At 48.5% G+C, this 16710-nt stretch overlaps 5 protein-coding genes across 5 annotated transcripts; all 5 read left to right on the plus strand.

Annotated features, from left to right (window-relative positions):
- The first annotated feature begins 522 nt into the window (after nt 1-522).
- Nucleotides 523-2396, plus strand: BKA67DRAFT_269681 (insulin-induced protein-domain-containing protein). Its single transcript, XM_046095873.1, has 2 exons — nt 523-1616; nt 1676-2396. The coding sequence occupies exons 1-2, from the start codon at nt 753-755 to the stop codon at nt 2075-2077; spliced, it is 1266 nt and encodes a 421-aa protein (XP_045958360.1). The 5' UTR covers nt 523-752; the 3' UTR covers nt 2078-2396.
- Nucleotides 2397-4227: 1831 nt separating this feature from the next.
- On the plus strand, nt 4228-5498 carry BKA67DRAFT_564122 (uncharacterized protein). The gene is made up of 2 exons (XM_046102710.1): nt 4228-4463; nt 4531-5498. Exon 2 carries the CDS (start codon nt 4723-4725, stop codon nt 5020-5022), a length of 300 nt encoding a protein of 99 aa, XP_045958361.1. The 5' UTR covers nt 4228-4463; nt 4531-4722; the 3' UTR covers nt 5023-5498.
- A 1710-nt stretch (nt 5499-7208) lies between these two features.
- On the plus strand, nt 7209-10616 carry BKA67DRAFT_269741 (uncharacterized protein). Its single transcript, XM_046095874.1, has 4 exons — nt 7209-8053; nt 8107-8869; nt 8914-10486; nt 10554-10616. Exons 1-4 carry the CDS (start codon nt 7651-7653, stop codon nt 10569-10571), a joined length of 2757 nt encoding a protein of 918 aa, XP_045958362.1. The 5' UTR covers nt 7209-7650; the 3' UTR covers nt 10572-10616.
- Nucleotides 10568-12601, plus strand: BKA67DRAFT_518377 (WD40-repeat-containing domain protein; the record flags this gene model as incomplete). The annotated part of the gene is made up of 1 exon (XM_046097998.1): nt 10568-12601. One exon carries the CDS (start codon nt 10568-10570, stop codon nt 12599-12601), a length of 2034 nt encoding a protein of 677 aa, XP_045958363.1.
- Nucleotides 12602-15034: 2433 nt separating this feature from the next.
- On the plus strand, nt 15035-16040 carry BKA67DRAFT_564130 (uncharacterized protein). The gene is made up of 4 exons (XM_046102711.1): nt 15035-15318; nt 15396-15780; nt 15834-15945; nt 16018-16040. Exons 1-2 carry the CDS (start codon nt 15225-15227, stop codon nt 15557-15559), a joined length of 258 nt encoding a protein of 85 aa, XP_045958364.1. The 5' UTR covers nt 15035-15224; the 3' UTR covers nt 15560-15780; nt 15834-15945; nt 16018-16040.
- The last annotated feature ends 670 nt before the right edge of the window (nt 16041-16710 follow it).

Below are 16710 nucleotides of genomic sequence, written 5' to 3' on the forward strand. Positions count from 1 at the left end.
TGTCAGCTCAGAGCTCAGTGACCAACTAAAAACTTAAAACGGTCCAGACGGGGTCCCGCCGAAAGCTAACCCCCTCCCGTCGTACTTGGGGTGAAAATGCATGCGGTAGGGCTTGGCTCCATAGAAACAAGTGGTCGAGTGTCTCAACCCGTTTTGCCAGCCGAGTCCGAATCTTATAAGAGCAGGCGTTGAGAGCAGAAGTGACTGCTGGTTGATGTGACTGACGTGTCTCATACAGCCAATTGCCCTCGTCGTGTTGTTTCCAGTGAAGACCGATCGGTCCTCTCTCCATCTCACCTGAGCTCTCTCCTACGCTGCTACCGCGAGACTCCAAGTTTACATGAATGGGATCAACAGGCTGCCTGAGCGCTAAGATTGAAACCCCGTGGCGCGCAAGTAAAGTTCGAGCATTGCAGTAACTCGAGCCATCGGACTTGGTGCCGACGAATAAAGAAAGACCTTACGCGTAACATGTGATTCAGAAAGTCTGGTATCGGATCGGACAACATCTCGCCGGGCGACACGACAGACAATTTATAATTGTGTGCCTTTGCCCAGAACTCAAGAGCCCACCTCCGTCCTCCCAGAACCTGTCTACTTATAAGAGCGAGGCACTATCGACACTCGACGGAACGGATACATACATTTCGTACCTAACCACAGCCGCTTGCCCCCCAGAGCAGCGGATTAACGAGGTAGAAAAAGCCCGGCATCATACACAGACAGGAAAGCCGATCTCCCCATCCGAAATCATGTCGCAAAACCAAGACGGTCCCACGTTGCTACGACCGATTCCCCGTCGCCCCTTTAAGCTCAACTTCACGGGCCCGACGCCTCCGGAAGAGCAAGACGATCCTCAACCGCAGGTAGCGGCCCATAGCCCAGATCAGAGCTCAAGCGCGAGCTGGAGTGAATCGTTGAACCTCGATACCCTCAACCGGCGTCTTCTCGATCCAAGGCTGCACACGCCGAGAAACCACGACAGACTTTCGGATTCGGGAGAAATTAGCCGCGCGCAATCATACTTGAATCTCACGAGCTCGGCGCTCTACGGCATCTACTCACCCACGACATATGGAAAGGATAGATTCGAGCAGGATGAGCCAGACACACCCTGGGGCACAGGAGCCGAGACGCCGGCCAAGAAGCTGAGCACCGACGAGCCATACTACAAGATCCAAAAAGAAAGGGGCAGGCCGATGCGGCGCCGTTCTTCTCTGCATCAACCAGTTCGGCCGCCGCCACTATCAAGGACGGCCACAGTCCTCTACATGGGCCTTAGAGCTCTGCTACTGTTTGGTCTGGGTCTTTTGTACGGCGTTGTGGTAGCGAGCTTCCAGGACAGACACAACCTGACCAGGCTGCAGATCGAGGATGTCAGGCAATCAAGCAAGTACGACATCTCATTTATGGCATTTTGGGGGGTCTCCGGGGTGGTCCTTGGTGCGTTGCTCCCGTGGTTTGACGGGGTATGGGAAGGCGTATTTGGCCACGAGGAAGAGGAGGAGTCCGCATCGGACCATGCCATCGGCTCGGAAGAAGAGCCAAGTCAAGCCACCGACTGGGGATTGGCTTTCAGGGGCATTGGCGCCTTTGTCGGCATTGTCTTTGCCATCGTAAGTCTTCCGCTTGGGTCCCGTCACTTTCAGGATCGATAAGCTAACAGATACAACAGCGCAAGACTCCTTGGGCATCGACACTTCAGGTCTCCTTAGCACTTGCTCTTGTAAACCCATTTCTATGGTATCTAATTGACCGATCAAAACCGGGGTTTCTTCTATCCTCGACTATCAGCGTCGTGGGCTCGGCCATAGTGATGAGCCTCAGACCCGACATGGTCCCTACGCCAGCGTGCCATCCGGCTGCCGGAGTTTTCGGCTCAAACTCCTCTGCAAGCACGGCAGATCCTGTCTTGATGCTTGGCGGACTGGCCAGTCAACAAACTGTTGAAAAGAGCATTTGGATGTTGAGTATTCTGTTCTGTTGCTGTGTATGTTTTGGAAATATTGGCCGAAGGCTGGCATTCAACCAGTCCGGGAGCAACAAGGGTCGATGGGCGCAACAGAAGACTGGCTAATGAAAAAGAGAGGATACCCAGTGTGTTTTATTGAGCTGTTTAGCAGTGCCACGCCAATTGTGGTATAAAAAGGTTTATGGTACAATAGGATTTCGGATAGAATCAAAAGGAAAGCAAAAGCCTTCGGCTTCTTGGACATGGAAGGACGGGTGGCCATTAACTAGGCATAAGGGAAGGGTCTTCTGTATGATATCCCCTGTAATGGTCCTGGTTCAGAGCATATATTGGTATTATTTTGGGGCCACGATACCCAAGTATGTGGCTACCTTGTCAAGTGCGTGATGTTGGCGACTTCTAATAAAATGTCATCTCAGCTATGTCTCGTCAAGTTTGATTTTTTATCAAGCAATTACACAGAGGGACTACTCCGAATCAGTATGTGATGAGAGTGTATAGAATCGGCCGGTCCATCGCGTTACCATTGTTTGTTTCACAATGTTCAGAAAGACGCCAGGACAAATCCTTCATCCTACCGAGTCTTAGCGATCCCATAAGACACTCTTTGCTAATGCTCTACAGGGAAGGAATCAACGGCATGGCGCCGATCAGAATAGCGTTACAGAACGCTATATTCACTTATGAAACAGCAAGGATAAACATAATTCGCGTAACTATCCGACTCGCTCTTCGCGTATGGCACTTGGCGTGCTTTTCCGTCTTGTATGCTTCCGCTTAAAAGGCTGTATCGCCGACTTGAAATACGCATTCAACACGGCCTGTACTCGAGTCTCAAGATCGGCTCGGCGTGATCGTCATTACTTAGCTATTCGTCTGCCGCCATTCACGAACCAATCTTCCTTGTAGCTTCCATAAAGGGCACCAATAGCGAAGAGTTGTTGGTTATGATTGCAAATAGTCTTCATCGCTATCGTGGTAAAGCGGAATCAAGACAGGATATTGCGGCTATGCTACGTCTACTCAGCTGTGGAGTATACTATCTGTTGTCGCCTGAGAAGCGCTTTGCAGTGATATATTGAACTAGGGCAACTGTCTTGTCCCTTGGTTATAGGCCTCACGATGAGCTCGCAGGCTCTTTCGTGGACTGATCAATAAGTAAAGAGTAAAAAGGATGAGTTCGACAACCAAAATATCATTAATTAGAGACAACGAGCCGTTCTCCTTGTCTTCGAACACATCGCTGCAAAACCAACGACTAACTGTACCAAAAGTGTAACAGCATGAGAAAGGAAACTATCTACAAGGCCTACCTCTCAGGCCTTATATTGATCAGGCCGAGAACAACTCCGACAGAGGCCGACATGATCCACTTGGCCTTCCCGCTGTGATAGTACAGCTAACACTCACTACTTCAATATGCACACCGATTAATGCAGGCATCCCTTCTTCATGTCCGGAGCCATCTAGCGGGTCACATCGTTTATTAGCATGCAGATACCGAATCCCCTATCATGCGCAGGTAGCGTGGACAGGAAACATGTCGGGGGACTCTTTGTCTGAGTGCGACTGTATGATGCTTCCACTACGAGCTGCCGTAGTTAGATATGCCTGCTTCAAGGTTGTAACCATCATACGTGCTATCGTTGAGCGTCAAGATTTCCATTAGGTTAAGGAATTGTTAGCTCTTAAGTATTTACCACTTCCCCTTAGAGCCAGTCAACCCTAACTGGACTATGCAACGAAAGCAAAGACCTAATCACAAAAACTTAGATAACGAAACTCGAAAACTCCATGTAACAAAGTCGTTTGCCAAGGCTACGCATCTATCGCAACGGTCTTGTATTACGTCACAGACGTGGCGGTGATGGGCTTTGAGCGTGATACAACAAATTCAACCCGCTGACCACTTGTTCCAGTACTGTCACCAGTATCGCCACTTTGTTTCCAGAAAGAATTACCTTGCGGCTTACGAGAGGTCAGATGACTGCGGCGCCTGAGTGCCAACATGGGGAAGCGGTATTGCCACGATCTAGTTTATTTGAAACCAGCCCTGCCCTCTGTGAACCAGTCCGCGATTTTACCGACGATTTTTCAAAGATATATACCATGAGCATAAGTTAACTTTCGTCTTCAACATTCATACCAGGGTGGTATCTGAAGACAATCAAGCTAGGATTTAAGTAGGGTAATAGAGCCTCTGCAGGGGATCCTAGTCTAGTCGTCAGTTTTGACATGCAATGGGGGCAATAAACGAGTGGTGACGATCATGTACTAGATCATCAAAGAAGATATATTCTGTTGTTACAGGATGTGGTTGCTGATATTCTCCACGCTTTTCTTTAGGATATAGTACTATCCAGGTTCAGCGTCCCAAATACCCAACTTTAAACATTCTATAGTGGGGTCCAATTATTGCTGGCTCTGGCTAACAAACAGTATACCTTGCAGTCATACTCTGTACCTTCAAAAACCTCGGTTCTCAGAGTTACTAATTGGTCATCAGGATTACTAACTAGTAATCAGGCGACCTTCCTGAGAACGACTGGTTGACTCACCATATAAGAGTAGGCACGCCCATAGTAACTCGTCAGGCTCCTACCCTAAGAGAAGAACTTTCTACTGTTTCTGAAAGATTCTTTGTGCGCATTTGAGCGCAACGTGTGAAGTCCTGGCTTTGAATTGGTGTTCGCCTTCGAGATTAGTAAGTCACGTAATACCCCACCTATTGAACGACACCGTGGCTTGTAATGCATTGCAGCTCCGCAGTGTTTTGCGGGTATTCTTTTCAGGTTCTCCCATCACTGTTTTCCTTGTTACATCTACACAATATACGGAATTTGGATCTCGAGCTTAGGGCGCCCGAAATCGATTATGGCAACTTCGGGCTTGATTTTGATACTCCCAGTCTTTCGACATTTAGGAGCTATAGGTTACGCAAGAACAAAGAGGCAGCTTCTCAGTTAAGCGACGTGGTAGCTGACTCTCTCACTTCGAATTACAATTTATGTGGAAACTGCAATTGCGAAAAGGCAAACTTACCAAGCTAACAGAAGACATAGTTAAACATATCAGTGTTTCGCCCAGCCGTTACTGGAAAGATGATTTAGAATCTGAGATTACAGCAATCGTAACGAATAAGGTATCCGAACCCCAATAGCAACCCGAGGAGACGAGAATCATTGTATCGGTATCTGAACGGGGCCAACATGATTTTTAGACACGTTCTGATGGTTTACAAATCGATTGGGGAAAATTTCAAGACAAGCTTTTAGTTTGGAGCAATTCGGAGGATAAACTCACAATTAGAGTCTCTTTCATTTTTAAGGAAAGTCAGGTTACTACTATAAACAAAGTAAAACGTAGACGTGGAGCCACGTAGAGATAACTTATGGCCAGAGATAACCTGATCGCTTAAAAGGAAGTATCAGGCATACGTCTTGTGTGGAAAGAAGTCTACAGACTCCTCGAGTACGCGAGTATGGTTTACACGAATCGGGGGTTTTCTTACTAGCGTGACCCGGGCAACAACAGACATTATAAACTTGATTCCGATATTATGGATAAGATTATCGATTATGCTAAAGAAGGCAGTCCGCTCGAACGGCATGAAGATATGCCTGATGACCTTCGCGAACTTATTCGTAGACGGAGCGACGAAAATGAGTCGCGGAAAAAGCGTAAACGAAGAGCTTCTAATGCGTAGCCTATCGCCGTAAGTGTCTGTTGTAGACAACATAGCCACGCTGGGGCAAACACCGCTCAACAAACCCACGCCAAGCTTGACTTTCCAATGCCGAGAGATGAGGCTCCAGTAGCGTATAAGGACTGGCTTTGCGCAGGTATTAGTAATCAACTTTGGGTGTAGTCCTACCGGCTAGCCTGCAAGGTGATGGTAGATCATGGGTACGATCTCGATTGGCTTCGCAGTGCGCAAGAGGAGGCTGTTGCAATATTACGCACCAAGGGAGTATTATCCGGCATTGCTATTCAGTTCGTGAGCCGGATAGAAGAATGGCTTGGTACCATCTCTAAGGACTAAATAGTGCCCAACTTTTCTTTTTATATCAATTTATTGTGATCCTTGAACAGGCCCTTTAACATAGTATCCAACGTTACGAAAGTGACCTTCTGCGCTTGTCTCTCGGCTACCTACAGCTATGACGCATGACTTGACATACCCTTCGAAATCTCGCCGTAGAAGGTCCCCACGTTCCTTATATTGTGACTTGGCAGTCGTCTTAATTTCACCAAAATACTCCTCGATCGGATTAACAACTGGGGTATACGGTGATGTAAACACAAGCTTCACGTTAGCCCTGTCGGTCATTTGTTTGACTCTATCCGAGTAGTGAAATGTAGCATTATCCATGATGAGCACGCTCTCTCGTTCGGGCCATTTGCCACAATGATGCAGGAGTTGATCAATGAAATCTTCAAATGCAACCCTGTCTGTCGATCCAAGAAATACGCGGAAGAGCTTGACACCCCTCTGTGTGTACGCTGCAGGAATCTGGACTCTGTTCTTTCGCTGGAATCTTGCCCTCTGTACAGGCTTGACGCCTTTCTTGGCCCATCCTTTTCGTCGAAACACGTCTGGTTGGTTGATGCTAGACTCGTTAATAAAGATCATATGATATGATCGAATTCCCTGCTGTTGTAGTCCATATTGGTAGAAATGCTGCAGCTTAGGTCTCTGCTGCTGGGCTACATGGCGGAGCGTTTTTTACGTCATATTGCGTTTTCGCAAGGCTCGGTTTATACCCGTCACAGAGACTTGCTCTTCAAATTTATCACGTATAAATGCTGCCATTTCACGTTGTACCATATCTGGCTCTTTGGCCAGTCTACTACAGATCGCGTCCCATATCACTGGGGTCATCTTAGAGCCGGGCCCGCTACGCTTTCCGGGTACGGTCGCGGTCCCATATCGTGCTTGGGTCAATCGAATTCGGCTTACAGCGCGAGGCGTCCGAGGGATATCTGCTGCAATTTCCTTGTTTGAAAATCATTCTTGAATCTTGTAGAGAATTCGATCGTGCGCGAGCTTTGACAATCGGGGCGCCATGGTATAAAGTTGTAACCAGCTGCAAGCACCGCGGAAGTGCCTGCGGAAACAAGTCATCAGCTCACAGGAACTCAATTGTCGAAAGCTTCTAGAATCCGCTAGTAGCCAAATCCGCCCATATCCGTTCCGTGACTAGCGTCCGTCTACTTCCGGTTATACGGACAACGTCAAGTGTGTTGTGTACATATGTAAAGTAGCAAGTCTTACGGAACTAGACCCTTGCTAGTTGTTTTCCGGGCCGTCCCGTTCGCGTCCGTCTTGCCTTCGTTATCAAGTTGTAGGAGCCGCCGGTGCCGCTGCCAACACTCAATCGCGCCTATAAGGTGGATTTTCAACTCTCTCTACTCGACGTCAGTACAGTATCCGATCTTTGAGGACGGGCATCCCTATTTTGGCAGAGAATGAACGTGTTAGGTCGCAGCCATGAAAACTGGCACGTATGGACGCTGGCCAGCTTGTGCCGCGCGACTGAACCAACCAACACTGATTTGCCGCCGACTTGCATGACCTGCATGCCGCCACAGCCTCATCAACCCCTCATCCTTTGCGCCGTCCTGGTCCGCGCTGAGTTTCGCTCACCATTGTCTACTTAGATGAGTTCGTGGACTCTATGGGTTACTTTAAACGCTTGAAGAAGTTCTTCCGCCATGGGAGCAGCGACACCGACAGGCACCACCCGGGTGTCGACCAATCCTCACAGGTACCTGTGTCACTCGCCAATGCCAGCTCATCTGTGGCCAATGCCGTCCCAAGCCTGCCATCTACTGCTAATCAGCAATGCTCGATCAACGATTCAAAACCGCCCGCAGCTACGAAATCGCTATCTTCGGCATCGCCTGACCAAACTTCGATTCCAGCAGCGCATGCTACCCCGCTACCCTCCCAAACAACCCTGCCACAATCGACGGCCGGGTTGTCATTATGGAATCGTGCATACGAGGCTCTTCAAAGCGAGGATGAACAGCTGGTGAATCGATACGAGAAGTTGCTTTCAAGGCAACTGCCGGAGCGTGGTACGTGTTGATCGCCGCTATGCCCCGTTTCTATCAGCTAACACTCTTAGGAGGCACTAGCATCATCATGTCACAAAACATGCCTCAACAAAAAGAAGACTTAAATTATGCCGAGAACCAGATCAACGCGGAGCCAGACGAACGCCGAAACCAGCTCATCGAGATTCTCGACCAGGGTCTTAAGCAAGCTGACGAAGGAAGGATCAAGTATACTATCTTCGGCCGCGAATTTGACCTGAAAGATCAGATGGCACAAGCTACCAAAGTCATCCAGGATTTCAAGAGCCTTGTTGGCGAGGCTGTCAAGGTCTCTCCTGAGGCATCACTTGCGTGGGCCGGTGTCTGTGTCTTTCTGCCGCTCTTGGCCAATCCCAGCACAGTAGAGAAAGAGAACCGCGACGGCTTGGATCACGTCAATTCTCGTATCCGTTACTATGTCGAGCTTGAAAGCCTTCTATGGCCAAAGAAGTTGTGCGCCCCCCGCTTGAAAGGGGAATTTGAGATTCATATTGTCGACCTCTACAAACACATCCTCGAGTTCCAGTTTAAGACGGTCTTACGACTTTACAGGACATCGATTGCTCAAGTGAGTCGGGACATGATTCGCTACGACGACTGGCAGGGAGCGCTCAAAAAAGTTAAAGAACTAGAAAAAATAGTGTGGGATGAGTCAAAGACGGTAAATACTACGGCTTCACGGCAAGCCCTAGAAGAGATTCATACGGCGGCGGGACAACACTACAGTTTTATGCAATCCTCGCTGAAATCTTTGCTTTCTATTACGGAAGAGCAGTTGCAGGTCAACAAGCGCACGAAGTACGTCTCGTTTGACTTATAGGCCTAAACTAACAATTAAATAGCGAGATACTCGAGGATCATCACCCTATAGACCTCCCCACTGTCAACGAAGCGCGTTATGATAGCGCCGATGTCCAAGACAGCCCGAGATGCGAGGACGGTACTCGAGCCAGCATTCAGGAAGCGATTGTCCAATGGGCGGGTGAGGAGGTTGGGGGACCTCTCCTCTGGCTCCTTGGCCCGGCGGGGACTGGCAAGTCTACTATCGCGCGGACTGTCGCCAACTCCTTCGCCGAGAAGAAGCAGCTAGCTGCTGGCTACTTCTTCAAGAGAGGAGAACAGGGTCGGAACAACACCGCCCGATTATTTCCCACTATTGCCATGCAGCTAGTCGACACGATCCCCTCCTTTAAAGGCCTTCTTCGTCAACATCTTGACAGCCTTGACAAAGGCGCATTAGAGACTAAAGCTCTCAAGTTCCAGTTCGACCAGCTCCTCCTTAAACCTCTAACGTGTTTACCTCCCAGTAACGCATCGGACCGACTCAAGGTGATTATTATCGACGCCTTAGACGAGTGCGAGTGCACTCAGAACCAACTCTCAGAAATTCTCAGTCTGCTTTACCAATTACAAACTCTTAGTACGGTACGCTTGCGCGTATTGCTTACAAGCAGGTTAACTCCCGGGATTGATCACGCCTTTAAGCCTCTCCGGCGAGAGAAGTTGGTTCGCAACCTAGATCTCTACCAAAACTTCTCCGAAGAAACCCAGGCCGATATCCAAACCTTTTTAGAGACAAAATTCGCGGATATCAAAATAAGAACCTCAGTCCAACGAAACCCTTGGCCTTCCCCTGAAGAGTTGGATCGCTTAGTGCGATTGGCTACGGATCCCGAACCCCTCTTCATCTATGCCGCAACACTCTGTCGCTTTGTCTACGATGAACAGCGCCCGAAGGACCCGAGGAAACAGTTGACGAGATGGCTTAAGCAGTGCGATAGCAACGTGTCTCAGCTAAACCAGATCTACGAACCCGTCCTTAACCAGGTATTCCTTGGTGACGACGATGCGGATTCTGACCAACAGCTACAATTCTTAGGCGGTCTTATCCTACTCGCCAACCCACTTCCAGCTGCATCTATCGCCTCTCTTCTTGACATGGATGTGGACGACATCAAATGGTGGCTCCCACAGTTGCACGCAGTTCTGGACATACCTGCCGAGTCCAACACACCTATCCGACTACTACACAAGTCGTTCAGCGACTTCCTTCTCAGTCAAGCCAAAATTAGCACTAGCAAGTATCGAATAGATTTTAAAGAGACACACGCCACACTGGCAGCAAAATGTATCCAACGTATGAAGTCGGGACTCAAACGGAATATCTGCGACATTGCAACGCCTGGCACGTCTAGAGACGACATCGAGAAGCAGACTATAGACAATTGCATTCCTGCCGACCTCGAATATGCCTGCTTATACTGGGTACATCACTTGCATTGCAGCAAGCGATCAGTGAACGATGTCTACGACTTTCTGAAAACCCACTTTCTTCACTGGCTGGAGGCTCTTTCACTCCTCGCAAGACTCTCAGATGGTGTCATTGCGGTCACACAGCTCATAGATATAATCAAAGTTAGTAGCGCCATTCTTATGTCATATTTAGGCTGACTCTTATAGGATTTGCCTGATGCACCCTCAGGGCTTGCTGATTTTATGAAAGATGCTCGCCGTTTCATTCTGTCGCAGAAAGGTGGCATCGAGATTGCTCCGCTACAAGCTTATACGTCAGCTCTTATTTTTAGTCCTACTAATAGCTTGATAAAACAGTCGTTTGGTCAGGAGTATCCCGCTTGGGTAGAATTGAAACCGAAGGTTGAGGCAGACTGGAATGCTTGCTTACAGACACTCGAAGGCCATGGCGGTTGGGTGAACTTAGTCGCCTTCTCGAGTGACGGCCAACGAGTGGCATCTGGCTCAACCGACAACACAGTTAAAATATGGGATGCTACTTCAGGCGACTGTCTAAAGACACTCGAAGGCCATGGCGGTAGCGTGAACTCAGTCGCCTTCTCGAGTGACGGCCAGCAAGTGGCATCTGGCTCATCCGACAACACAGTCAAAATATGGGATGCCACTTCAGGCGACTGTCTAAAGACACTCGAAGGCCATGGCGGTTGGGTGACCTCAGTCGCCTTCTCGAGTGACGGCCAGCGAGTGGCATCTGGCTCAACCGACAACACAGTTAAAATATGGGATGCTACTTCAGGCGACTGTCTAAAGACACTCGAAGGCCATGGCGGTAGCGTGAACTCAGTCGCCTTCTCGAGTGACGGCCAGCAAGTGGCATCTGGCTCATCCGACAACACAGTCAAAATATGGGATGCCACTTCAGGCGACTGTCTAAAGACACTCGAAGGCCATGGCGGTTGGGTGACCTCAGTCGCCTTCTCGAGTGACGGCCAGCGAGTGGCATCTGGCTCAACCGACAACACAGTTAAAATATGGGATGCTACTTCAGGCGACTGTCTAAAGACACTCGAAGGCCATGGCGGTAGCGTGAACTCAGTCGCCTTCTCGAGTGACGGCCAGCAAGTGGCATCTGGCTCATCCGACAACACAGTCAAAATATGGGATGCCACTTCAGGCGACTGTCTAAAGACACTCGAAGGCTATGGCGGTTGGGTGAACTTAGTCGCCTTCTCGAGTGACGGCCAGCGAGTGGCATCTGGCTTATGGGATACCACGGTTAAAATATGGGATGCCACTTCAGGCGACTGTCTAAAGACACTCGAAGGCCATGGGAGTAGCGTGACCTCAGTCGCCGTCTCGAGTGACGGCCAGCGAGTGGCATCTGGCTCAACCGACAACACAGTTAAAATATGGGATGCTACTTCAGGCGACTGTCTAAAGACACTCGAAGGCCATGGGAGTAGCGTGGCCTCAGTCGCCGTCTCGAGTGACGGCCAGCGAGTGGCATCTGGCTCATGGGACAACACGGTCAAAATATGGGATGCCACTTCAGGCGACTGTCTAAAGACACTCGAAGGCCATGGCAGTAGCGTGGCCTCAGTCGCATTCTCGAGTGACGGCCAGCGAGTGGTATCAGGCTCATGGGACAACACGGTCAAAATATGGGATGCCACTTCAGGCGACTGTCTAAAGACACTCGAAGGCCATGGCAATTGGGTGACCTCAGTCGCCTTCTCGAGTGACGGCCAGCGAGTGGCATCTGGCTCAGACGACAACACGGTCAAAATATGGGATGCCACTTCAGGCGACTGTCTAAAGACACTCGAAGGCCATGGGAGTAGCGTGACCTCGGTCGCCGTCTCGAGTGACGGCCAGCGAGTGGCATCTGGCTCAGACGACAACACAGTCAAAATATGGGATGCCACTTCAGGCGACTGTCTTAAGACACTCCTTATTGCTAATACCATGCATAACCTCTTGTTCGACCTAGAAAACAACTCCTGGCTCGTAACTGATAGAGGTGGACTAGATCTGGGAACATCTTCTCCCAGCTTTTTAACAACGACTCAAAGTGCTCTACCGAACGAGTACAGCCATTACGGATATGGTATTAGCACGGATGGCAAATGGATTACAAAAGACAATACCAACCTTGTTTGGCTACCTCTAGAATACCGTCCCACAAAGTTAAGAGTAGCAGGAACGACCATTGCGATGGGTTGTGCATCAGGTTGTTTGTGGATGATTCGACTAGCTCAGGATATAGGCAGCGGGTAATATAGTTATATAGGACGATAAAAGCGGATAGCGTCTATATCGCCCAATACTTGCTATGAAGACATGTTATAAGCGGTAACAACTCTTTCTTAGTCGCAGGAGTCTTTCGAACAATATAATAGCAAGTTTTTCAACTACTTTTATGTGTCCGTTATTTAAAACCAAGTTCCTCCCGCTGGTGCTCGCGATAGTATGCAAGGTCTAGACCCAGATGGAATGGTGGTTAAAATACGGGACGCTGTCCTATCCGGTGGCTCACAAGTAGCTAATATTAACAGATGCCTCAGACCAAACATGGAGAACAGATCTCCGGCTTATAATCGAGTATACTGTACAGTAATAAGAAAGGATTATGTATAGTAACCATGACCGGGTCTAATGAAGGAATACACCGTCAGCTTTTGTTATCGGTACGGGCATGGCTGGGACATATGTCAGCAACAGAATTAAGGGATCCTAGGATGACTGCCAAGCACTAACTAGTACTGCTAGACGACTTAACATTCACTGTGTTAGCAGACGCACAGTACCACAATAAAATTATTCAACACACCACTAACGGACGCTGAACCTGAACTTCACTGTACTTATGGATACTTTACAATATGAAATCAAGAAGAGAAGGGCGAAACTGCCAGCGTGGTGCTCTGTATAATACGCTCCGATCATCGTTGGGACTGGGAGGATGTGTTGGCGAGTGTTCTACAGTATTAGTAGTCCTCTTTGAGTCTGTTGTGACGAATCAGGTAAGCGCAAGAATAATTCATTTAGGAACTGTAATTTTTAAAGCAACTCTACTACGTAAGCGCGATTGCGATTGTACTCAAAACATGCTCTGGTATTCGAGAGACTGTGGAGTCTATGAGTGTGTTTTCATGCTCTTCGTCTTATATTATGACTTTCATAGTCATTCATGCTAGCTTAGTGTGGCAGGTTATTCTAGAAGGTTGCCATGTTACCATCACCAATACTCCACATTTGGAACTTTTCGTAGGGATGTGTGCAATGTAGACTGGCAGGACTCTTCGTTGACTCGACCAAATCCTGCTTGTTCTGATTGCTGGCGCAGGTGAACGGTGATTCATGTCCGAAGCTATTTCGACGACAATGATGATGGAGACTTTCAAAAAGTATGCGTTGAAAGAGTTTAGTAAACATCAAAGCTCTGGGAACTCGACATAGACTTTGGACAACTGGCATGAAGCAAGGGTGCGGAGTAAGCAATATGATTTTTTTCGTATCATGGCCGCCGAAGATGTACTGTATAGATGGTAACATTACATGAGTGTTCTACAGAGCGTCAGCCATGGACATTTAAGGCAGACTATTGGTAACGCAATGCCAGGGATTTCGAAGAATGCTGACAATTTAGATCCGTGCAGCCACAGATATTTCCAACTCATAACTTAACTTTAAGTATGACTGGAGCTGATGCGTATTATGGAACAAAGCAGCATAATCTCAGTCATCTCTGCAGCTCTCTTATATAACGCTGTGAATAGTTTTCACTTGTATTTCAAGGTCTTTGCAGTGATAGGGTATTGCTGGTAGAGTTAAGTTTCTTTCTTCATTGCGTCTAGTAACCCTTGAATAATATTTAAAGTGATCACATCGTCACAACTCGCATATACTTTGACACAATTGAAGCTAATCTAGCCACAGCCACGACAGACAGGTTCCGGCGGGAGCGTAGTCCTACATATCGTGCATGTCAAGTCGGAAAGGCTTTCTGAAAATTGATTGGAGTTGGGCAAAGATCTGACAGCCGCTGTCGACGTTAGTGTAACAAGTCATGTCGACCCAGCGGACCGCGTGGGTCTGCAATCAATGTTTTGTTGGTACATGTATCAGCTAGATCTGGCAATAACTACGGGTATCGTGCCTTCGCTAAATTGTTGGTGCCACCAGTAATGGACGCATCATCACTTTCGTATAACACCGACTTTTGACTCTGGAAGCTTGTCCAGGCCGAGACGTTTGGTCCCAACCCTCTTCTAGAATATTTTAACGCCGAAACTCAAGGGCCAGCCTCAAGTTTATGATTGGGCGCTCTAGCGTTTCACTAGTGGTAACCGAAAAAGGCAAAACGCTACAAGAATCGCCCTATGCAAGATGGCACGCAGCTATGGATGTTAACGCCGTGGCTGAGTCCTTCGGCCGGTCGGGATGGGCGAACCACGTCCTCAACCGCTTCGGACTTTAGCCCATGATTATCGTCCGAGTAGAGGCAATGCACGGAAACAATCCCGTAGCTGCGTGAATTGGACATATGGATATTCTCATGCGGATAGGGAAACGGCCTAGGCTTGAGCGTTCGTGACGCCGCCATAGCCAACTTGTCCCAAGCATTGGCCATATCAAAACTCCAAGGAATGATGCTTCAGTATTGGCCACACAGTTTGCCCCCTTGCCAGAGCTATTTGACAAATGCACCACACACGGAAATCGGCGTAGAGGATAGTTGCGATCTTGCCAGGCTGATAGATCCTAGATGCCCATACAAGCGTCATAGGTGAGGCTGAAGGGGCAGTGGCTTTCTGGGTTAGGGTTTTAGCGCGGCTTGGAGCGACAGCTGAGTAGGTAGGTTTCGGAAGCACAGGGACACGGAACCAAGATTTACAACATGTTGCTAGACATGGAATTGACATGGGAACGAGACATGTGCGATGCCAATTTCGTAGAGATAATCTACTATAATCGCCTGGGGCGTCCAGAATGTAGGTACAAGGAAGACACGTGCCACAAAAGGCAATTTGACTTTCAGATCTCTGGACTAACGAGACTTATGGAGAAGCTCTAACACAGAAAGTGAGATACAGTAGCGACGATGACAAAGAACAAAGCAACCAAGGCCTTCGAAGTGTCGTCGTATCGATGAGACTCGATTCGCCATACTTCGCCGATGCCCGTCAATCAGAAGATAGGACCGTGATCAGAATTGTTGCATTGAGTCGCTAAACAGAGGATGAGCGATCTAATGGGAGCCGAGTTACTCTAAGTACCGATACCTTGACACTAGCACACAGTTAAGTAGCTTCACTCGCACCATAGTCGTTACTATCAACTAGATTGATGATATCCGAGGCTCGCGGCGAAGTTTTGCGCCATTTCGTCTATTGGACGGATGTTATCACCTCCAGTTCAATCATGAGACCTCTCCACATGTGCTTGACTGTGTTCTCCAGACGAAACATATAAGCGCTTGAGCTGCCAAATGTATAGTATACCGTACCATAGATTCCAGTCTTATGAGTCGTGACGCAGTAGACATGGGTATTTTAGTCTAAACTCCATTGACTAAGGAGCCGTGATATGCAGACACCATGAAAATGTACTACCCAACTCTGTAGCGGTCAGCGCCGTCTAATCGGAAGATGTTCATGCGAATGAGCTTAGTTGATAGCAGGGTAGCCTACCGCTTCTCAACTGCATCTTGGATCTAGGAAATAGAATCTATTTCAATGCCCGTGGGTCGTTCTAGTGTTCCAAGATCTGGCCTCTGACAAACCGCTGTTCCCCACTGATGCCCCGAGTGCCTTAAGTATTAACCCCACGAGGCAAAGCTACGTCACAGACTGGAGCTCCAGCTGGTAATTTTCTCCTTTTTTCCTTCCCCCCTCTTCCCCGGCTGATGTGAGCATCAATGCCTCTCTCCAGCAATTCTCGAATATGTCTTGCATCCAAACCTTAAGTCATTGACAAGGTCGACAGCGGCTGACAACCGTTGTTAATGCACAAGTCGCAGGAACACGAAATTCAATCTGCCCATCGTAACTCTCCTGGCCGTTGGAAACTTCGAAACGCCCTCTAGTTCAATCACAACACAGCCTTTTTATTTTGCGTTTTATTTAGGAACACTCGGCCTACTCAAGGGTCCTGCAGCCAACGCTCCACATTGTGCGTCTTCTAACCGACTCAGGAAGCATGTTTTTCAACCGCTTAGTGGGGGAAAAAAATGCAACGTCCAAGGTCGCCATCTGGTACGTATCATAGTATTGGACATTGCCATCGAGATCGACGACGCTTCCTTGTCCGTTTGACCAATGGCCGCCGTTAGAGTTAACTACAAATGGTTTTGCAAGTACCAGTACTGACGCACCACTCGGTAC

Source organism: Truncatella angustata (genome assembly GCF_020726525.1).
Source record: "Truncatella angustata strain MPI-SDFR-AT-0073 chromosome Unknown BKA67scaffold_4, whole genome shotgun sequence".
Classification (NCBI taxonomy): domain Eukaryota; kingdom Fungi; phylum Ascomycota; class Sordariomycetes; order Amphisphaeriales; family Sporocadaceae; genus Truncatella; species Truncatella angustata.

Coding starts and splice junctions, on each gene's coding strand:
- BKA67DRAFT_269681 (XM_046095873.1), top strand. CDS start 753: ATGTCGCAAAACCAAGACGGTCCCACGTTGCTACGACCGATTCCCCGT. Junction 1,617..1,675: donor TCGGCATTGTCTTTGCCATC/GTAAGTCTTCCG, acceptor CAGATACAACAG/CGCAAGACTCCTTGGGCATC.
- BKA67DRAFT_564122 (XM_046102710.1), top strand. CDS start 4,723: ATGCATTGCAGCTCCGCAGTGTTTTGCGGGTATTCTTTTCAGGTTCTC.
- BKA67DRAFT_269741 (XM_046095874.1), top strand. CDS start 7,651: ATGGGTTACTTTAAACGCTTGAAGAAGTTCTTCCGCCATGGGAGCAGC. Junction 8,054..8,106: donor AAGGCAACTGCCGGAGCGTG/GTACGTGTTGAT, acceptor CACTCTTAGGAG/GCACTAGCATCATCATGTCA. Junction 8,870..8,913: donor CAGGTCAACAAGCGCACGAA/GTACGTCTCGTT, acceptor ACAATTAAATAG/CGAGATACTCGAGGATCATC.
- BKA67DRAFT_564130 (XM_046102711.1), top strand. CDS start 15,225: ATGTTGCTAGACATGGAATTGACATGGGAACGAGACATGTGCGATGCC. Junction 15,319..15,395: donor TCGCCTGGGGCGTCCAGAAT/GTAGGTACAAGG, acceptor CTTATGGAGAAG/CTCTAACACAGAAAGTGAGA.